Here is a 23,017-nt window from a genome sequence, read left to right as displayed (position 1 = left end):
AATCTCTTTTCTCATGGGCCTTACAGTCTAGTGACTAATGCCGATCTGATTTTTTCTTTCTTTTTAAGTAACTCATTTTTTGTTAGAAACTTTTAGGACTCTCTTTTCTCTTGGAGTTCTGAAATTTCATTTGTATGTGCCTGTTTATGAGTCTTTTTATTCGTTTCTCTGAGCCTCCAGTAGATTCTTTCAGATAAAGACTTGTAGCTTTCTTCAACTCTGGGAAATTTTTTCGTTATTTTCTAGTGTCTTCCTTTCTGTTGTCTTTTTATTGTTGTCCTTCCAAAACTCCTATTAGATAATTGCTGACCTTCTGTATCTTTTCTTCATTGCTTAACATTTCTCTCAGGTATTCTATCTTTGTCTTTTCACTCTACATTCTTGGAAATATCCTCAGCTTTATCTTCTAGCTTACCAACTTGGTCTTTAGCCATGTTCATTTTATAGTTCTGGATATCTATTACTTTGCTTTATTTCAATGTATTATTTTAAATTTTCAGAATGTTTTCTTGTTCTTATTCTTTTTTGTTTTATAATAGTATTTATTTTATAGATACAGTGCCTTCTCTTTCCTTTGCTTTTTTTCGGGAGAAGAATAGCAGTTAGAATAAATACATTTGTTTATGTTCCCTAAATAATCTCTGTCCCCTCTTTGGCATGTTATACTGTTTGGTCAACTTGGCTTTTCTCTTTTATGACGTCGGTTTTCCTAGCATGTCTAGCAATCACTGGTTGCCCATTGATATTTCTGAATAGAGAACAAGTTTGGTTTGTGTAAACCAGGATCATTTGTGTAGATCTGACCACCCTTAGACGGGAGGCCCCTTTATATTTCTCCATTTGTCACCAACTGACAGGCTATATATTTTAATTAATTATCGATTCTGCCCTCCTCAAATATAAGCTCCCTAGGACAAGAATTTTTTATTTCTTTACTGCTGGCATACAGTAGAAGACCAACAAATACTCTTTTTTGAATGAATGAATGAGTGCTCTCGTAAGTAGGCAGGCGAATTGACCAGCAGCCTTCTCTGTTGTGTGTATATGAGGAGCTGGCAGGCAGCCTGGGAGTCCCTGCAATGGCTGCAGTTAGGAGGGTTTCACTCTGGGAAGTGGGAGTTCAGTATATTTTATTCTTTGGCATAGCTGCCTCTCCCCTCCTTCCACCACACTGTATCTGGTGGTGGTCTAGAGGCTCCTCAGTTTCTGCACTGCTTCTATCTTAGATCCTAGCACCCTCACTAGAGGCTCCTGGGAGATTTTTTACTGATAGTTGTGCCTGCAGTTAACTCTTTTTCTGGGAAGCTGCAGGGAGGGGCAGTGTGCTCTCCACATGCTCTAGTTGTTCCTAAGGCAGTTCTTTAATAAAATACTGCAGTTGGGACTTACTTTGGCATCTCAGGCAACTTTTTTTCTCCGCAATCTTTCTATTTTCTATATTATAGCAATTCTTTAAGATAATGGCCCTCTTTTTTGTTATCTTGCACTGTGGAAGTTTCAGTCACTTAAAAGTTATCTTTTCTTCATGAAGTGGAAAACTTTGGGAATGTGTTCTTTCTATGTCTCCTAAGGTTAAAATACCTTTGACAGGTAAATGGCAGTGGGGTTTTTTTTTTGTACTTAAAAACAAAATTAGTAATCCTATGTCAGTATCATATTTTTTTTCCTTCCTTTTTTTCTTTTTTTTTTTTAAGTTTTGCAGGTTTGTAAAATTTCTAAGTCTGGGCTGCTGGACTAAACAATTTTTTTTGAGTTTTAAATTATTATCTTTGTTACTTGGAGGTGAAAGTATGTTTTAACTAAGATTTTAAGTACTGTTAAAAATATCTATTTAATTTGAGGGTGGGGAGTTCAGGAAATAAACCTTTAGAAACCTTAATGGTTATTTTTTTGCATAATAAGGCTTTTGCAGATATGCTGAAAGTAAACAAGACGTTGAAAAGTCTAAACATAGAATCCAATTTTATAACTGGAACTGGGATCCTGGGCCTGGTAGAGGCACTGAGAGAAAATGACACCCTGACCGAGATCAAGATTGACAACCAGGTAAACTACCTCACGAGTACATATGAACGGAGGGAAAGCCACAGTGGAGTGAGTAAAAGACAAAGCTTTGTCACTCAGTTTGATGTTCTGGCTTTCCTATAAATTATAACAGCTTCTGGCCTGTGGGATGTGTAGGCGAGATCAGGTTAATAATTAAGCAGCGTACAGTGGGGCAGCCTGAGACATAAAGAGCCAGCTATCCAGTAGCCCTGGGCTAGTCAGACACCAGAGGAGAAAGAGAGGAGGTTGGGGCAGAGGGTGACAGCTGCTTTGTTCAGCCATCATCACTGTTACCTCTTAGCAGTTATCTCAACCCAGTCTTGCCCCAGCCTTGCTGTTGCCTCTCACTGGGACTGTGCTACAAGGAGAAAGCAGAGTGGCCATGCCCAGAGACAGACTTCTTGTCCCTGAATGGAGGCGGCCAGAGCTAAAAGAAAGAACAGACCAGGCTCCTGTAGTCTGGTGCTAGCAACAGAGCCCATTTAAAGGAATTTGGGTTCTAGAAGATGATTTGGCCTAGAGAAGCAGGTCGAACCTGCAGTACGATCACAATCTCAGCTCTGTTGCAGCATTTCTCAGGTTCCCATCAACAGTCAAAGCAAACTGCTTTTCCCTAGAGCCTCCACTTCCTGTCCCTTGAAGACCTCTTTTTCCAAGCATCAGCCTGCAGTGCCTCCAGAGTTGCTCTGCTGGCTTCGGCTGGCGCCTGCCTGCAGACAGCAAGTCTCAGTTCCCAGCATGATGCTGAGCCCTGCCCCTTTGGCTACAGGGAAGTGTCTGCAGTGGGATTCAGTGAATCTGAGAGGTCTGGATAATGGGAAGAAGAGGCCATAGAGGAGAGAGCAAGGAAACTTGCTATATGAGCATTCCCCTGTGGCATGGTGGGAGGAAGTGCCTGTTGAGAGTACCCCTATATATCTGGGAAATTTCCTAGTGTAGACCCTCCAAGATCTAATAAAGCCCCAGGGTCCTATCCAAGACTTTTGCCTAAGCCTGAAGATCCCCAGCAGGTCCCCATGAACAACTCTACTCTCCTTTTTTGTTCACCTGGACAAGTGGGATGTTTAGTGCAGGTCTTTTGTCCCTGGACCCCTCCTGAGGCATGTTGCCAGAGCAGCAGGGGAACTCTACCAGGATACAGGTAGCCTTCACTATCACCCTCCCCAAAAGGGATGCATCACCAGAACAGCTTTCTAAGTGCAGAGGTGTGGAGGGAGAGCACAGCAGAATCTCTGTGTATATGCAGGGGAAGCTCAGAGTTTAATATCTTGATGTGTGTCCAGCTGCTAGTAAATTAAGAGTCATCAGGGAGTGGGAGAGCAGGAAAACAAGCTAGAGAGAAATATGAAGTGAGGGAAAAGAAGTGATAGCTCAGGGATATTTATCAAATAGACTAGTATCATGAAGAAGTCGAGGGCTCTTAGTAAATATTTCCAGGAGATCTAAGACATGATATGCCTTATTCCAAAGTATATTGAACTTTTTGTTTAGGCTATAGTGAAACCCCATATCTGAAACAGTTTTCCAGACACTGTTCCTAGTTCCTTGTAAAATTCCATCTAGTTAGGATTGCCAAATAAATACAGTTAAATTTGAATTTCAGATAAGCAATGATTAATTTTTAGTATAAGTGTGTCTCATTAAATATTTGGGGTATACTAAAAAATTATTTGTTATTTATTGAAATTCAAATTTAACTGGATATCCTGTTTTTTGGTTTTCGTTTTGTTTTGTTTTGCTTTGTTTCATTTTGCTAATCTGATAACCTCATACCTAGTGAATGAGCTGAAATCCTAATAATTTAGAATAGGGCATCTTTTTATAATGCATGTAAAGCAGACCCTGAAATACAAAGTCTGAACTTGCTCTCTTAAATCCCCTCTAAATCTTCAACTTTATCACCTCTCTTCAATCATCTAAGAATGGATTTGTGTAATTTTTCAAATTTAGTCCCCCAGTATGCCTCTGAAATGGCTTCTCTCGTGACGAGAGAGGATTAAGTTCTAAAGCACCTGGAAAAATTCTTTGCATTATGCCAAGAATGAGGAAATGCAGAGTCAAAACGAGTTCTATCCACAATTTTGTTCATTGACTCAAAGACTATTAAAGGTAAATCTCAGTTTCCTGATCTGTCTAATGAAGGGTTGGAAGTAAAATAAACTATAAGACAGTTTCCTCAGACGGTTCCGGCAACTGAGATCAATTTAGCATGTTGCAACAGGCAGCTGCACCAGAAGGAAGGCCTGTTGAGAGGCCACCACTGGGGCAGGTCGCTGTAGCTGGGCTCCAAGTAAATATGTAATGATTTAATCAGGTGCCCTATGAGAAGAACAATTGGTGACGCATATTAATGAAATAGATAGGTAACTGCTAAATAAATTTTTTTGTTTGCTTTTTCTGCACAAGCCTGTACTTTTTTACTTTAAAAAATTTAGTGAACATATTATGAAAATATATACTATGTCCCTTAACCCCAATTTTAAATTCCTATTTTTACATGCTGCCATTTTTTTAAACTCTACTTTTAATATTTTCATTATTCTGTATCTCAAAAGAAAACAAACAAAAAACCTCCTTTCACAAACTTAAAAAACCTGGGGATTTTTCTGTAGCCCAATAACCCTTAGTTTTTGAGAATTGACCTGGCTATGGTTTGAACCACAATAAAGCTTCTTAGGGATCTCCTAGTGAGACTCTACCAAAAGAGAATGGTCCATCAGTTGATGATCTTTGATTATTTTTGAAAACACCAAATAATTGTTTTGCTTTAATTTTACATCTAGAATTATTGTTTCCTTTGTAAATAATTGATTTCATCTTTTCAGGTAAACATGCCAGCAGATTTGGCTATCTGTTGGGTTTTGCTTCTAGACAAGAAGCAAATGACTGCATGGGAGAAAATATCTCAAGAGACTTTGTCCCATTCAGTTGGACACTTTGTTTGCTTTTTTTTATCCAACAAGTAGCTATGCATCTTTCCCACACAAGTAACTGTTTGCTCTTTCTTCTTGGTCATCCTATTATGTGTCTGCACCTGCAACCAGAGACAACAGTTGGGAACAGCCGTAGAGATGGAAATTGCTCAGATGCTGGAGGAGAATTCAAGGATCCTCAAGTTTGGATATCAGTTTACCAAGCAAGGGCCACGAACAAGGGTGGCAGCTGCCATCACAAAGAATAATGACCTGGGTAATGCAGCCATAATATGTGCCATTAGTAATTAGAAGATCACAGTGACCATTCATTTCTCCACTTCAGATATAACAGCTCACCATTCCTCTGGCTTTAGTGTCAACCCTTAATCAAAGGCACACTATTAACATGGTCATAGGAATCCTCATCGATTTCACAGTGTTTAAGTTTTATTGTAGCATTCTCTCAAGAAGAACTGTTTGTTCTTTTTTCTAGACAGCCTTTGATTTTTGCTTGATTTCCTTTATGTATTTGCTTCTCCTTTACTTACTTCTTTCATGTAATCACTCTCACCAGAAGATGAACACAATGACATGGAAATTCTTAGTTCACATATGATTCATCCCTGACTGTGCTTTTGTACTTGGATTTAAATATGGATATGTCTGATGTTTTGGTGATTTACATGTGAAATGAACTAATGGAGCTATGTTATAAAGGTAACTCAGAAGTAGCTTTTTCAGTAAGCCTCTCTTTAATCTTTCCTGCTGCCCACTGTTGGTGAGGATCTGGCTTTTTTTTTTTTTTCTCCTGTCAGAATGAGGTGGTCAGCCACAGCACAGGAGAATGGGACATACTGGGAAAGCTTGGTCTGAGGACATGCCAGCCACCTGAAGCAGCATGGCAAAAGGACAGCCAGGTGCAGGCAGTCAGTCCACTTGGCAAGCAGTCAGCCATTCGCAGGCCTCAGTCCCCAGTTTGAGGTTCAGGGACAGAATGCTTGACTTTGGACAGGGGAACTGGGCAAGGTGTTCCACCAAGTATTGTACTGGCCATGGAGAGAATTCAGATAGTGGACAAGATAGAAGCTAAAGGCTATAACCGGAAGGCAGCAGGTAATGGTTAGTGTCCAGTTTCTTCCTCACACATGCTTAGCTAAGACCCTGAGATCCAGCCAAAGTGCAGTGTATGGCACCCAGGCATATGGCAGTGCTTGTCCTTGAGACACAAAGGGTGAGGCAAGCCAGGAAACAAGGTTTTAGAGAAGGGAGGAGGCAGTAATCAGAAGATGCCTAAGAAGAGCACATGGGGCCTACAGCTGAACAGCAAGGAAACCACAGAAAAATAGGCAAAACAACAGGTTTAAAGTAAACAGAGAGGCGATCTTAAACCCAGGAGCAGCAGCTGTGGGCAACAGCTTTGGTCAAATTTTCTGCAGAGTAGGCAGGAGTAGGCTGAGCTATTTAAAGTGAAGAGTTGGGGCAGGACCACAACCAGGGCACTATTTTCACCAAATCTAGGAAGGTTGGATGAGCCCTCCCTTACCCGCCAGAAGAGTCTGCAGTTGGGGAGATGAAAGAGAGAAGAGGGCGCAGAAACAATGGGCAGCTGGGCAACTTCTTTGATACCAAGAACCAGTCTCTGAGTTTGCTTGCCATCTGAATCACACCTTCCTTGAAGGTTGATACTTAGAATATTTTATTTAAACAGGTTTAGAAACTTTGAACTTATGGTTGCGGATCCTCCTGGTCTTCAAGCCATAATCAAAATTAATAGATTGCGAATGTCATCCTGGGGTGTTAGTTAAAGCTGGTTGGTGATTGAGTTGCACAAACTGAAAAGATGTGCTGAGGATAGGTGACCAAGAAAATATTTAGAAGTTCACTATTTTGCGGATCTATTCTGGACCTTTTACTCCATAGATGGGAAAGTTCTAACAAATTCTCAGCTGTCAGGCATAGCTTTATTTAAATGTGAATCCCACAAGACACTGGATTATTCTCATTTCCACTTATTGCCATGGGTAATTCAATGTTGAAATTTAAGATAATTGTATCCTCAAGTGTGTGGGATTGCTATTCGGTGTGATTAATGTTATCTGAAATTTAAGGAATATTCCTTCTCTTTGTCTTTTTAACCTTTCCTTCTTTCTTACCTAGTTCGTAAAAAGCGAGTTGAAGCAGACCGAAGGTAAATTTCTACAACAAGAGACGAAGTTTCACCATGGCAGCCATTTAAAAACAAATGAAAACTTTCCTCCTTCCTCATCGGGACCATTTTATCAAAGGTCGTTCATTTCAGTTAGCCACATGACTAATAATTTGTTATCCTTTTTTAGCACTACTTATTTATCTTGGATTTTTTAATATATACAGTTGTTTTATTTGCTCATGGGCACATCTGGTAACTTGCATTAGTAGACTTACGCAAATGTTAGTGGGTGACAACAATCAAAAATGATTTAACTGCTTCCATATTGGATTTTTCTTGCTTTCTTACGTGAATTTGTTTTTTAAACACTGAAAGGAATTGAGTATTTAAGTGTGTTTGTAACTATGATTATGTTAGAGGCCTATCTCTGTTTACATGCACAGCTTTGAGTTAGGCTAAATACATCAGAAGTGTTCTACTGACCACATAAGAAGTTAGTGTTGCCAATCTTTCACTGGGTAAGAAAATGTGACCAACTTAGAACAAATTCTTAGTTCTGGAAATATCACTAAGTGCATATGCCTTACTGATCAGCAATCAGTGGTATCATCTTCATAAAAGCAAGACATTATATGATACTTTAACACAGTCCTAGCAAATAAGTATAAAGTGTTTATTAACCCACAAAAATAGCTTCAAGCCAGACTTAGAAGTAATAAAATGAATTAGCACACCAACCTTTACTTATTATTCAACATAGATTTAATCTTTAACATGACTCTGATGGATAACTTTTTACAAAGCTGTTTTAAAGTTTACTAGGCACAATGGGAAATTTTTAAATTTTAGTAAGAGAGAAGCTTTTAAAACAGTACACTCCTAAGTAAAACAATAATTGCACCTTAGTCAAGACTGTCTGATAAACACGATTGCATTATTTTGGCAAATTTTAGAACCATTTATTGCTTTATCTTTAGTATAACAAGATCACAGAATGAAATGTGAACATTGAAGTTAATTATACAGATTTTTGTCTACATGGCATGATCCATCCAGACATTTGCAAACATCAGGAAAAAATGTGAATTATCACTTATCCAGATGTTTGTCTTCTCCAGAACTAGACATGTGAAAGTACTGAGATGATTACATGGTACTATGCATCAATCTTAATTTAGCAGTACAACCGTGCAATGCTAAAATAAAGAAACAAGTGACTGCTGACTGCAGCCTTTGGCTCAAGCTCACGTCTTTGATAACTGTTAGTGCCCAAGGCGATAATTGGCACTCTGACAGGTAGCTTTATATCTCCATCTCTTACTCCCTTCTCCGGAGCCTCCCTTCCTTCCAATTCATTCTCTTTTTTTCTTTTCTCTCTAATTCTGAGCATTGTAAAGGTGACATCCCTTGTGCTGATAACATCTGGAGCTAAAGAGATTGCTGACTCTTGCAGAAGGTGGGCCCAATCCAGAATTTGTTTAGTAATTGAGTGTTCCTGAGTTTTGCTTGATAGCAGTAAAACAAGTTAATGGTAAAATAATTCATATATTATTCTAGTTAGCTTGTAAAGCACATTGAAACTGTTTAGGATAGATAGCCTTTATAAAATTGGACATTTACCTTCATAAGTACTCACATCTGTATTTCTAAAATCCTTTGAAACATCTCATTTTCTTAAGAATATTTTAGATTTTTTGTGGGGATAATGAACAGAACATGTTGACATTTTGAAAACCCTAAAGATCCTTTAGTTTTTTCTACATCTCCCTATCTATACAAAAAAAATGGTAAATAGTATTTGGTGGTTTTCATTCTGATTTTTCCTTCTCTCTTACCCTCTTAGGTATGGTATGTTGGAGCTGACTAATACGGGCTTACTGATGATTAAATTTTCAAGAATTATGCAAACGGGTTGTTAAACACAGCCATTATTAAAAATTAAATGCCATGTGCTTACAATTAAATAAGTTATATTAAAAACAAAAGTAGTACTCAAAAATACATTTTGCTATTTTCTATTCTCTTCAGACTATTTGCATCTACTGTGTCTGTATAGCAGACATACGATATAATGGTATGCTATTTACATCTCTTCCCAACTCAGTAGTTCTCCCTAACTCAGAAGTTTGGTACTTCTTGGTGGTGGTTTGAAATTGGCCATGGTGGAAGTATTTATACAATGGAAATTAGTAAGTGTTACATATCAGGGCTATTTTTCCTCCTAAATTGCTCGTTGATAACCATTCATCAGCATATTACTGAGTAAAATGAAACATTTGTTTTTCTGTATAGGTATGCTTTGTTACCATGTTGCCAAAGGGAAGGAATTTCTCTTCCATGTCTCTCTCCTATCACTTTAGATTTGTTGGATATACTTGTGTGGAATCCCTGGCATGCCCCTCAGCTTTTTCCTTTCTTTTCTCATTTACTCTCTTTCTTACCTACCCCCCTAAGAAATCTTGGGTCCTATAGAGTGTACACTGCAGCCTCAGTGTGCTGTAGACTGGGAGCTAAAGCAGTTTCTGACATAACCTGACAGAAAGCAAGAAAAAAAAATCAGAATTTGATGATGACTGTGTTATAGTTCTTGATAGTATTAAAGCAAGATAATGGGATATTATCAAAATTGAGCACTGTTTCAGCTTGTACAATAGTTGGGTCACATGTAATAGAGTCTATGAAATCAAATATTTATTGCCAATTAGTTTATCTCATTATTACCTGTGTTTTAAAAATAGCTTGAAAGGTGACATTTCCATGAGTATTCACACATTAAAGATAACTATTGGAAGATAAACTTACATTTTATCATTTAACTAGCCTAGGACTTCATCTCCCTATATGCCCAAAGTGTGTAAGTAGAAGCTCTTTCATGATCATGAGCATAATTAATCCCTTACCATCCATCATGGTGGGGCATAATATATATAAAATATTTTTATATGTATTCATTTTGCCACATATTATATTGAGATCTTTGGCAACATCCGGACAGCTGATTGTCCAGACCACTTCTTCCCCTTTCAGATTTGTACAGGCCCATGTTAAGTGTAAAATCGCTCTCCTGGACTTGGAGGCTCATTTGAAAGCATGTATGGAAGATGACTTTTAAGTGAGAAATTTTGAAAGTCTGGCAATCAGTTAGTCCAGCACCAATCTCCCCACCTTACAGAAGTGTATTGTAATGGGAGCTGTTGCATCCTCATCAATATGATTAAATCCTTTCCTTTCGTCTTGGTGCAGCCTAATGTAAATAAATTGTGTGTACGTGTCTGTGTGTGTGTGTGTGTGTGTGTGTGTGTGTGTGTGTGTGTGTGTGTATCACCAAATATCTAAATATCTAAGTAGATATTTGGCTACATTTGGACAACTGATTGGAAGGAGATGCTTTCTCCTCAGGCCCACGTCCCTTATCCTTTTTAGAGTTGCTGCAGGCCTAGCTTAACGTGAAATCACTCCCTGGAATTTGCAGTTTAGGTCACCAATCATCAAATTTCACAGTATGTATGGACAATAACCCTAGAGAATAAATATTAAAAGCCTAGAAATCATTTCATTGTTTTAGTACCAGATCTCTCCATATGCCTAAAGTGCATAAGGAGAAGCTCTTTCATGATTCAGCCCCTTCTTTCCATCTGTGTGGTGTATACTGTATATAAATATTTTGTATATAAAGATTACCAAATACTACAAAAAGCTATTTGGCTAAAGCTGGACAACTAATTGAAGGGAGATGCTTCTCCCAGTCACTTTTCCCTTATCCCTCTCAGAGTTGCTTTGGGCCTGGGTTAGGTAGAGAATCACTAACCTGGAGGCACATGGAGCTCACCCATCTTAGAGCATGTAGTTCATTGTACAATAAAAGCCCATCTTCATTGCAAAACTCGGAAATCATCCCAATGCCTATACTCTTCAAAACAATTTCCCTAAGGGAAGCCTGGCACACCAGATAGGAACAACAACAGCTTCTCTTCCAGACAGAATTGTTGCCCCTGGCAGGGCACCAGCATCAGAGAAACCAGTGTGCTCTGAATAACTGCCATGAGAATGTTTCAGACGCTCAAACCTGAAACCGGCATTAAGCATCAGCATGCTTTAAGTGTAAGATAGCCCTTTAAATTTACAAAGGAGTTGGTAGATAGCTCCTTTTTTCATGGATGTGCTGTAATTAGCTCTCTCCTAGACACTGAAGAAGACAGAGGAAGTAAAACAACTCTAGATTGATATCATTTGGTACGTGTTTCTGGATTTGGAGGGTAGAGTGCCTTTTTGCAAAACGGATACCATCTTTAGTGCAAGCATCAGCAAAGATAGGTAGGGGCAGTAAGTTGTGAATACTGGGTTCTGTGGCATGTCATCTGTATGCAGTGGAATTTTTTCCTGGAATTGGGTTTTTAGACATGATCCTGAAGCCTCTTTACTCTCACATTAATAATAATGGTAATAGCTACTTTCATTTCAATGAGCCAAGAACTGGGATGAAATGTTTAAGCTTTGCCTTCCAGGAGCAGTTTTTTCTTTTTGCTCCTTATTTCAAAACTCCCACCCCTCACCATGCTATCCTCAAAGCTAAAGGATTGAAACACCTGCGAAGGAAAGGTGTGGAAATGATTGGAAGCTTCGGGCTGAAAACTCTGGATGGAAATCACATGGCCAGGCCTTCCGGTAACAAGCTAGAGAGAGAAAAGTACGTAGAACTCAGGATGGATTCGCTGTTTTTTTGCTGCCAACTCTAAATCAGATTGGATTTCATTTTGTGGTTCAGGAGTTTAGTAAAGTGAAGAGGCTGAGTGAGGTGGGGAAGGAAGATAGAAATTAAAGGTTTTAATTTACTTAAGGGCAGACGTAAGCTCTGCTGAGCTTACCTCTTTCCCATCTGCCCATAAGAGCAATGATTGAACATTCGGTAGATAGATGGAGGAGGAGGTCCAAGGTACTGTTCTAGGAAGGCTGTGCATGTACCAGAGGTTATCCCAGTTTTGTAATGCATCATTGACTTGGAGGAGGGTGAGTGACACTAGACTTTTCTCTGATATCTTCCACGGTAGTCATTCTGAGCACATTGGCTCTGCTAAATGGTATGGTGGAAGGGCACCATACTAACAGATTTGGAGACTGACTCCTAATCCCATCACCAACACTTAGCAGGTGTATGATCATGGGCAATTCATTCAATTGCCTGCCAATTATAGACATATATAGGGGGAAGAGCACTGGATTCAGAGTCAAGAAACCTGGACACTTGGCTCCAACTTCCTTAGCTGGGTGACTCTGGGGCAGGCCACTTAGTCTCTCAAGCCTAAGGTTTTTCAGCTATATTATAATGGGAATAATATCTTCACTAACTACCTCACAGAGTTGTGGTGAGAACAGAATCAGATAACGGGATGAAAATACTACACTTGAAAGGGCTATACAAAAGTAGGAGATCATTTTTATATCTAGTCACTAATGTTTTCCACTGCCTCTTGAATCTGTTTTCCCTTCTTCTGACTAACAATTACATCTTGACATTTTTTTGAGTATGGGGAATTGAAGCGTGAGTGTGATGTAGGGGACTGGTATCACTTTACTTTCTACATAGAGGCAGGAGAGGTGGTTGATGGGAGCAGTGGGTGTTATATACCAGTGATGTGTGTGGTAGGGTGTTTCTCTGGGTCACTCTGACATTCCTTGGGACATGGTCAGGACTCTTGCAGAGAGCCTAATGCTGGACATAAAGGGGAAGCAAACAGTGATTAAGAATTGAAGGGAGGATTTGGGGCACTGCTGCCCTTCTGTCAGCTCTGTCACCACTCAGGGTGAGACTATGACTTGAGGCGTGAATGAAGGCCTAGGAGAGAAAACTGTCTTTATGGCTCCAACAGCTATAACAGGCTCGAGCTCTGATAGTGAAAGGAAGAGTGTCACTTGTGAGATCAGCTCTCCTGGGCAGCAGCTACCTAATTATCACCAGCAACCTTAGCCCTGGTCTGTGTTATTTTCTGCCAAGAAAGATATTGAAACATGACCTCACAGGACTTTCATAAGCACTGTCTCATCGATCTTTGTACCTTCAGTAACATCTGGTAAGGTGCCTTGTGCAAAATAGGTGCTTCAAAAATGTTGCTTGAATTGTCCTCCAGCCCCACAAGAATCGTGCTCCATTTGTCACCATGTGATATTTTTAAAAAATTGTGCTGAATTGGATGTCAGCTGTGTGAATTCGGGCAAGTCTTTTCATCTATCTTGTCTTCATTTTATCTGTAAAATGAAGTGATTGGATTAGATGCTCTCTAAGGCCCCTTCCAGCTCCTGTGATTCTAAAATGTTTCCATTGCCTCTGAACATGGATGAGTAATGCCTCCATTGCAGTTCCATCTCTCTTCAGAAGGCTTTGTTCAGAGGAAGAGGTCTGAACAGTCCACAGTTCTGTTCCTCTCCAGCAGTTTCTACTGTCTTCAGAATAGTTCTGGAAGAAGAGCCTTTTCTGAAAGGCAATTTAAAATATATAATATCTTCCCCTCAAAATTGGTGGAGGAAAAGGGGAAATGCAAAGAAGGAAACTGAGCACAGTAAACACAGCATGTTTTTCATAGACTTTTATTTAAATTTTGTGTATTGTGTGTGTGTATTATTGTGGTGTGTGTGTGTCGTGTGTGTGTATGTGTGTGTGTGTGTGGTGTGTGTGTGTGGTTCTGAGCACATGATTGACTGGATAACAGAGAAGCCAATCAGAACTACACTATGTAATTGAGAGAACTTGGCCCAGGATTAAAAATTTCCCATGGATAATCTAAATGTGGATAGATAGGAATTGGCCATATGATGAAATGAGATGGATAGAAAATGTGCTATTAGAGGAAATGTTATTTTACTACCAATCATTGCCAGTGACAGTCTTTAGTTAAGAAAGAAATTGTTCTGACCTAAAATTTTATCTTTGCCATTTGGGTTTTTTCAAAAAAAAAAAAAAAATTACAACTCACTATATTCATGGAATAATATTTATATTTTAATTAAACCTTTATCTTAACTGTTTCATCTATCCAAGGGAAACAAATAACCATTTTTCATTGCATTTAAAAATGTAAAATACTTGCATGCCACCAATCTGTAATATTTTACCAGTTTAGGTGCCTGTAATGTGTGACCTTATGTATATCTGTATTGTTTTGAAGAGAACAAAAGAAATAATACTTTGTAAACTGTTTAAACTTATATTGGCAACATTTATTTGGCTAAGTGGTTATTGAAAAATCCACATTGTTTCATTTTTTAATTTTGAAACTTTTCAATCAAAGGTAGACATTTATTATGTTCATTAGAAAATGAAAGACTAATTTGCCTTTTAAATGTGAAATTGAAGATCGTGTGGGAATTAAAGTGTGATAAAGCAAAATGTATAAAGCGTGAAGTTCTTTTACCCTGATCCCAGTCGCACAAGTAGTTGCAATGTTTGACCCTTTGTGATTAGCCAGCCGGACTTAATGCTAAGGTAAATGTATACTGTTTTAATTAATCAAGATCTTTTTGTTTTGAAAGATATAATCTATTCATTTCTGTATGGAATCACATTTCCAAGTGAAAATGTATACAGAACATTAGGAATGAATAAACTTTTAAAATGAAAGTAAAGACTGATTTAATCTGCCTAATTTTTAGACACATTGTCTCTTTAAAATAAGTGGTTGGCACCATGTTTTCCTATAATGTACCCTTATTAAGAAGATAAAAAGTAGACAGACCACCCAAAGTAGCCAGAGGAAGAAATAAGAACTTATTAAAATAAAAATGCACACATTCAGCTAAACAGTTAAAACTTATTAGAATGAATGGTAGTAAGAATACAGATAACCCAGATAAATGTTTTACCTTGAATTTTTTATATTAATTTAGGATTTGCTTTTTTAAAAGATATGCTGGGATATATAATATGGGACAGTAAAAATCATAAAGTTATATTGTAAAATTTTGCCCTGGAAAACAAAACCTATTCTTCCTGCCCTTCTACTGAACTCTGACTAATTCTTTGTCACTAAGACTGATGATGAAGTCCAAAAAGAAGCATATAAGGCCTATTGTAATTTCTGTATTTCCTGTTTCACACCTCATGGACAAGGAAGTACAGTAATTACTGTGTTAAAAAGATTTGCTTTTTCAGTCTATGGGGCAGTAATGAATAGGAGTTACAAGCGTGCCCTTTAGTGTCATTCTTGCCTAGTTCAAATCTCCTATTGTATGAATTTCTGTAAATTACCTAGCCCCGATTTCATCATCTGTAAAATAGAAATCATAATCATACTTCAGAGTGGTACTATTATGAGGATTAATGTGTAAAGCACTTAGAAAAGTGCCTGACACATAGAAGGCACTTAGGTATTACTATCCTAAATTCTAACCTAAATAAACATCATGTATTTTAATGCCAACAAAGTTCTCCATTTTATGCTGACAATGTCGGGAATTTAAGTAGGACTGAATATTACTCATTTTTTGTTTCACCTGTTCGTTCCCTTCTGGCAGACAGGCCCTCCCCTGTCACTCCAAGAGGCGAATAGAAACAAGAAAGAGCTGACTCAGGAGTTACTCCCTCTCATTCAGCTCTGCTTCTCATGGCTTCCCTGATATCTCAACGTGTTTGTATTTGTTATGCTTTCTGGGTACCCTCCTTTGGATTTGGCAGCCTGGCTTGTGTCTGTTGTGTGTTAGACTTGACTCTGCTATGGACAACCCCCTCTCAGTTTGATCATTCAGCCTTTCTCTATGCTATACGAAGTGGTACCCCACACCCTCTCTGCCCCAGCTACCAACCCATTTCACTGACCCACCACTCAGGAAACATGACCAGATGCTCACAGCCTCTAGCAAGTGTCTCACATGTCACAGGACCTCAACAGGGACTAGACATATTTGTGCTTGAATGAGATTGAGCAATGCTTTGAGCCCAACAAACCCAAGGGAGGTGATATAGGAAAATCAGGCAGGTACATGATTCAAAAGGTGTGTGGATGGAGGAGATTTTCCAAATTCTAGATCACTGAACTGATCAACCATGAGCAAAATTTTAGAAAAGCATATTACCCACTTTAGTGATTTATAAACACTTAGAAGTGAAATAGTGATCTCTAGGAGGCAGCACAGATTTGCTTATGATAAACGATAGGAAATGAGAGTTTGGTTCAAAGAACCCACTGTATTTGGATTTTAGCAAGACATTTGACAAATTCTCACAACATCCTTGGGAAATGTGGACTGCATAACGGTGTGGCTCACTAGTTAAAAAACTGGTTAAAATCTTTTCTGACTCTTGATCATAAGTAAATGCTGATGCAGGGAAAAATTTTAACTAGGAGAGCTTAGCCACCATAAGTCTCTTTCCATGAAGTATCTCAGTCAACAGTTTACCAATAATTTGGATGTGATACTGATAAAATACCAACTAAGTTTCTAGCTAATGAGCACTGAGTGGAACAAGGAATACTCTGACAGGTTCAAAAATATCTGGACAGGGGGTGGCTCCATAGTGTAGTGGTTAGCACATCTGCTTTACACACAGAAGGTCCTGGGTTTGCACCCCAGGTGGAACCATGGACCATACCTCAGGTGCGCCAGGCCCCAGGTGTGTGCCGTGAGTGCGTAGGAGGAGATGCCCTACCTTCAGAGATCCAGTTCTTAAGGGGAGACGGCAACATCCATAGGTCAGGGGTGGATATGGGTGGGGAGGGAATTAAAGATGGGGGAAAAAATATATATATATATACACACACACACACACATATATACACATATATATATGTATGTATGTGTGTGTGTGTGTGTGTGTGTGTATATATATATATGTGTGTATATATATATATATATACACACATATATATATATATATATGGACAGGCCAAAATGTAAGCCTGGATCTACTCAGATAAAAATATAATAGAAGTAACAATACAGGTGACTACATCTAATCCAAAAAATCAACTACAAAAGATAGAATGGGAAAAATATGACAAAACTGCCAACCATGTGGATAAAGATTTTGGTGTTGTCTGAAAGCTTAACTATGAATAAGAAGTAGAATGTCCCTGCCTAAAAGCTAACTATCTTAAGTGACATCAGACAAAGAGTCTTGATATCCGGTCAAAAATCTGGTGTTTGGCCTCGGCTTTGTGCCTTAATCTTTTAGAATGCCTACTTCAATATTATTTCCATCATCTTTGAACTTTGGCATGGTTGATATTTATGTGGGTATAAAGGTTATTCTTATATCAGTCAACAGTATCACTGATAAGAAAGAAAGATATAATTTAGTCTTGTTATTATAATACGAATATTCATTTTCAGATATGGTCAGGCATTTAAATGTAACCTGAGTGAAAAATCTCTGATTTATTTGTTGAAATTCTATCAAAGTATAAATGTATATTAGTTATTGGATAAGTAAAATGCTATAGTAGATACTGGTTGTTAAAGGTTTATTTTATGTGCAAAATCAATTCAAAATAAAAAGTCAACTCAAATAATTAAAAGTGATTAAGAACTTTCAAGCAGCTAAATAGGGAAATAGGTTGACAGTTACTACAAATATAAAGACTGTATTAGCTAGATAACTTAGGGAGAACTTTTTAGTCAATACATATTTATAAAAATTTAAATAATACAAGGAAGGATACATAGAGATTTCATCATAACTCTGCTCTTTGTAGAAATGTTTAGTGTACCTAGCATTTATAAGTTAAAACCAGAATTTAATTCTTATTTAATTCCATTTAAGACATGGATCTTGTTCATCTGCTCACCTCAGCTGAAATTTCACTCTCAATAGTCACTGTAGGAAACTCTAACAGCTGATAGTGCTGGAAAATTTTGTTTCTATATTTGTATATATCGTTAATATGTTAAACTTTATAATTTTAGCACTAATGTTTTAAATAAGAATATTAAAATAATTTAAATGTTGGCATAAAACTTTAGGGTTTTTTGTGTATCCTAGAAGTTTACTATCTGAAAGTGATATTTTTCAGCAACCTTGACTTCAGTGAAAATTTAAATTTTCAGCCCTTTGGCATTTGGCTGAAATGTGTATTCACTGTACCTCCAGTGGAGGCATAATGAGGTATGAAAATATGAGGCATAGCAAAATTAATTCCAGCTGATGGCATTAGGGATGTTTGAGTGAGAAAAAGGCATTTGAGATGGACAATGAAACATGAGGCTTCTAACAGGCAGAGATGGGGTGATAGGGAAGGACATTTCAAGCCAAAGAGTTTGCTTGAATCCTTTCTATAAAATGATATGCCCTAGCCATGGTGTTTATCTTCTCTGATTCCTACCTCCCACTGCTTTAACCAACTCCAAGCTCCCAGAATGAAATCCCTTACCTTCGAATTTCAAATTTATGTCTTTAACTTAAGTTTTCTCAGCAACCCTATAAAATACATTTTAAAAAATACTTAAATATAGAAAGGAAATAATTTCCTAAAAAAACCATTTTATAATAAGAAAACTGCTGCTGGCATTAATTTGTATATGATGATTCAGTGTGACATCTTTATGAGTTCCTCTGCCTGGAAATTTAAAGGTAACAATAATTAGGGCTTGTAGTACATTAAGTAGAGTTCCAGTGTCATTTTATCAATCACTTTCATTCTAACCCAGCCCTGAAAACTAACAGGAACTGTACTCAGCCCCTTATTCAAATATTTTACCTAACAGCCTCATATTTATCCTCTTTAGTATGTTGAATTTAAACTGTTTTCCATTACTTGAAGTGAGATTAACTGTATGGTGGGGGAGGGGTGCCATACTACTTCTATTTCAGAGGATCACCTTTCACTGAATAGACATCGCAGTAGTCAGCTTTTGCTAGGTCAGTCTATAGCCAAAACAAACCTAAATCTCGGTTGACTTCCTGCTCACATTACATGTCAGCACCTGTGTTTGGCTGAGGGTCTGATCCATGTGACTTCTCATTCTGGGACCCAGGCAGAAGGACCATCCTCTATTTGGGACATGCCATTCTCTTGGAGGGAGAGAGTAAGCTCATAAGAGGGAAATAACAATGACTCTTGAAAGCTTTCACTCAGAACTGTCATATTGTCACTTCCACTCACATTTCATTGGCTGCCTTTTCATGTTTCTAAGATTTGTGATTTGACATTTGTGATTTGACAATATGACATTTGTGTGAAGGAAAAAGGAAAAACCCATTACCAGATTACAACCAAGCCTGAAAAATATCTATGGGGAGGCACTGCAAGTCACATGGCAGTGGGAAGAGCTGTCTTTTAATCTAGAGGAGAGCAAATATTTGGAACAATATTCCAATCTACCACAGGCATTTAGTAAATTTACCTTTTCGCTTATTTGTGTAAATATAATATTCAGGTTTCCCTCTTTTTTTTTCCTCTTCAAGAATTGTGTTTTTCTAACTATAATTAAAAAATGGCAACCCACAAAGTATAGTCCTTTAAAAAGAAGGCTCTGTCTCCATTTTAAGATGAGTTTCACTGGGTCTTGTCCTATGGAGCCAACCTTCTCACAGCTGGTGTTTATATCTGCATCAAGTCACTGGCAAACCCTCTGGTTCTGTGTCCCAAAGTGAGAACAAGAGGGGGAGGGATGAATTCAATATTCGTTTATTTCCAAATATTTATTTGCAGATGCTAGGAGTAAAGAGGGAAACAACACAAAGTCCTTTTTGAGCTTACACTAGCAGATGATATTAGGTAGTGACAAGTGCTGCAAAGCCCAAAAGGTAAGAAAAAGGGAGAAAGCCAAGGTAAGGTGATCATAGAAGGCCTTTCATAGAAGGCCTTTGAGCGGAACCATCATTCAAGATGAAGGCACGAACCATGAGTATTTGGGAGGAAAAGCATTCCTCCATATACTTGGCAGGATTGAGGCAGGAGTATACTTGGTAGGATTGAGAAATCTCAGGAAGGCCAGTGTGACTGGAGCAGAGTGAGAGAGTACGTTAAGAAATAAAATAGTCATGTATGGTCTTGTAGGGGTAACTTGGGATATTATTTGAAATGTGATGGGAAGCCATAAGTGGTTTGGAGCAGGAGGGTGAATTGATCTGATTTGTTCTAAAAAGATCATCCTGGCTCCTGATATAGAATAGACTGTAGAAAGAGTGAAAGCACTGAGGAAGGTTCTATTTTATACAGTTGTATCAGGTACTAGGATGTTATTCTTACCACCTCTGGGCCCGTGTGTAATACTGAATGTACATGGATTTAGGAGATTCATGTTTGTAAGCCTTATAATTACAATATAACATTTGTCTGAAAAAAGGGGAAAATCCAGCACCAAATCACATTATTTCAGAAAAAAAAAAAAGGAACTAAAATAAGATTCAGACATCCGTTAGGAAAAACAATATGAATAACTAAAAAAAATACTTTTAATATATGCCTAACACCCCATATTGGAAGGTCGGGGAGGAAGTGTATAGATTAAATCAGTCAGGCACTGAATTGAAAGCCATTTCTGCCTAAAAAGCATAGCAAAAGGAACCACATTGCAGAGGAAAGTCCCTCTGCAGATCTGGACGGCCATCGTCCTCTGCTTTGCTTGTTCAAGAACTTTTTGTCAGTTACTCCCCCGAGCGATGGCCCAGAGGTGTAGCAGGAATTTACAGGAGACTTGGGAAGCCAGAATACCTGCATATGAACTTATAATGAAAAATAGAACTATGAAATTAACCCAGATATTAATTTTATCCAGTCAGAGTACCATGTCCCTGGACTGCATTAAAGAATTTTTTTCATATACCTTGGACATGGTCACAGATCATTTTACTTTAAAGAATTTGATGAGGTTGAGAAGACACATCAGTCTGATCATCAGTGGAAAGCACACTAGTATTTGAGTCAGGATATCTGTACTTTATTTCTGGATCTCCAATCACTGTGTGACCTTGTGGAAATTAATTTTCTGAGTCTTAGTTTTTCCATTTGTAGAAACGGAAGATACTAATATATTATTTGTAGGGTTATTTTGAGAATTGGACGAGATATTATATTGCAATTTAGGATGATTTTTCTTAAAAACTCCAAATCATCAGTTATCTTCATTGCTGGGATCAGTTGCATGAAATTCCAGGGTGTTTACCTAGGATACTCCCTGCTCTGAATGGAAGAAGTAGATGCCGGGAGAGATTTAACCATTAGTCAGTCGGTTCCCACACTGAGTGTAGCTGGAATGTACCTTACGGTGGCACTTCAGTCCTCTTCCTGGCTGCATTTTTGAATGAAGGTCTATCAAAACTGAGCATTACTCCTCAGAAAAACTCCCAGTGAGTGAGTAAATGAATGAATGGAAGGCCATCGCTGTTCCCTCTCCTCAGAGCTCAACCTGCACAAAAGGCAGCCATGAACTGCTCTCTGAGGTATTCCCACTCTCTTAGGCCTCCCCTCCAAACTACCCATCTGTCCCAGTGCCCTCCTTTGAGCAGCGCCCTCCCACCTTAGCCCAGCTCCACAACCTAGTGTAGAGCTTGAAGCTGGAATGCGAGGAGGAGATGGGGCCGAAACTGAGGGTGAATATAATGACTATTGCCGCGACATCATCCCTGGTTGCAGCCCTAAGGAAATCACTAGGGTCACTGCGCCCTTGAGACGACATCTGCCTGATACATGCCCCTCTTGTGTCTTAGCCTTTACTTGTTTTCCTTTCTATTAGTTTTTCATGATAAGTTTAAAGGACTCGATGTCATTCATGTCTTCGTATTAGCTACCAAGGGAACATACAATACAAACCCTGCCTTATAGATCTCTTTAGTAAAAGTCAAAGTAAAGAGAAAATCTATGCCAAAAAGCCTCTAGCTGCTGCTGATAGCTCACAGAGAGGGTCGAGGTAAAATATTTCCACAAATGGAAAGCGTTGTCCTAGGATGAAGTAAGGCTTGGTATCCGTAGCGTCTTCGAACTTCTTGCAGGTTGTAAAGACCACGGTCTATGCTGAGCTTTGCCCTCCGTGCTCGAACTACAACTCCCAGGATACCCTGCGACCTGGGAGTGCGCAGGCGCTTGGGTGGAGAAGGGAAACCGGCCGCACCGACGGCGCGGTTTAGTTGGGGGAGCTGTTGGCGTGCGGATCCGCAACTCCCTGGGAGGCAGACACAGGCGGACCGGCGGGCGCTGGGAACCGAGCGACAGGCAGTACCCGCGGGTCTCTGAAGGAGTCGGTGGTCCCAGCGGGCAGCAGTCAGGTAAGTCCAGCCCGGTGCTTTCCAGGAAGTCCGTGTGCGGGCAGAGAGTAACACCGGCCATGGTGGCTGGGGAGGGAGAGGCTGCACCCTTCCAGCTGCTGGCCCCAGGCTCCTTCCCTACGACTCCCTTTAGGAGAGCGGGGGGACGCTAGGGGCCGCCTTGGGGAGAACGGGCCCGGTAGGTGCCGTGGGGCGCGCTGGGCGTCGCCCGCGGTAGAGGCGCGCGAACCCCGAGTTGTTGATGAATCACTCGGGGGCTGGGCCTCCCCAAGTTCGGGACTGGCCCTTTCCCCTCCCGCCGCAGCCCGCGCCGGCCGCAGCAGTGCGAGCTCGCTCTTTCTACCCGCCCCTTCCACTCCACTCAGGCGTAGTCATCTTAAAAGGGTTTTATCACCAATACTCCTTCAACGGCTTCTTTCTGCTTGTTGAAAGTTGGGGGGGTGGGGAACCCTTAGGGCACACCCTTTTTTTTTTTTTTTCCATCGAAATCTAGCTTGTCTTGCATTCGCCGTTTTGCTCTGTTCTATCTTAGAATAAATTCCTGGCTCCTGTGCAGCACAGCTGGATCTGGCTGTGAAGCTCGTGCATTGGTTTCTGTTGAGGACGTGACTGGGTCGTTATATTTTTGCATACGGAGGTTGGTATGTTTCCTCTGCAAGCCTGAGTTCTGATTATAAACAAATGGGAAACAGCCGCAGGGTTTTTTTTTTTGTT

The 23,017-nt window shown here is 39.3% G+C and overlaps 2 protein-coding genes across 8 annotated transcripts in view; both read left to right on the top strand.

Annotated features, from left to right (window-relative positions):
- The window catches only part of TMOD2 (tropomodulin 2), a 41,818-nt gene extending 31,474 nt beyond the window's left edge, over nt 1-10,344 (top strand). For both annotated transcript variants that reach the window (XM_039889043.1, XM_039889042.1), the window contains exons 8-10: nt 1,903-2,046; nt 5,091-5,235; nt 7,119-10,344. In XM_039889043.1, the coding sequence (XP_039744977.1) occupies nt 1,903-2,046; nt 5,091-5,235; nt 7,119-7,153 (324 nt within the window). In that variant the 3' untranslated portion in view covers nt 7,154-10,344. The remainder of the gene's footprint in view (nt 1-1,902; nt 2,047-5,090; nt 5,236-7,118) is intronic.
- An 11,773-nt stretch (nt 10,345-22,117) lies between these two features.
- TMOD3 (tropomodulin 3) overlaps nt 22,118-23,017 on the top strand; it is a 54,949-nt gene continuing 54,049 nt past the window's right edge. For 2 of the 6 annotated variants that reach the window (XM_039889039.1, XM_039889038.1), the window contains exons 1-2: nt 22,118-22,303; nt 22,836-22,940. The gene's annotated coding sequence lies outside the window, so the exon portion shown is untranslated. Of the gene's footprint in view, nt 22,304-22,835; nt 22,945-23,017 lie in introns of all 6 variants that reach the window. The other 4 variants (XM_039889041.1, XM_039889040.1, XM_039889036.1 and 1 more) reach the window with 3 other exon arrangements.

This window comes from Pteropus medius, unplaced genomic scaffold, assembly GCF_902729225.1.
Source record: "Pteropus medius unplaced genomic scaffold, Ma_sr-lr_union100, whole genome shotgun sequence".
NCBI lineage: Eukaryota > Metazoa > Chordata > Mammalia > Chiroptera > Pteropodidae > Pteropus > Pteropus medius.
This window is presented reverse-complemented; position numbering and strand designations above follow the sequence as displayed.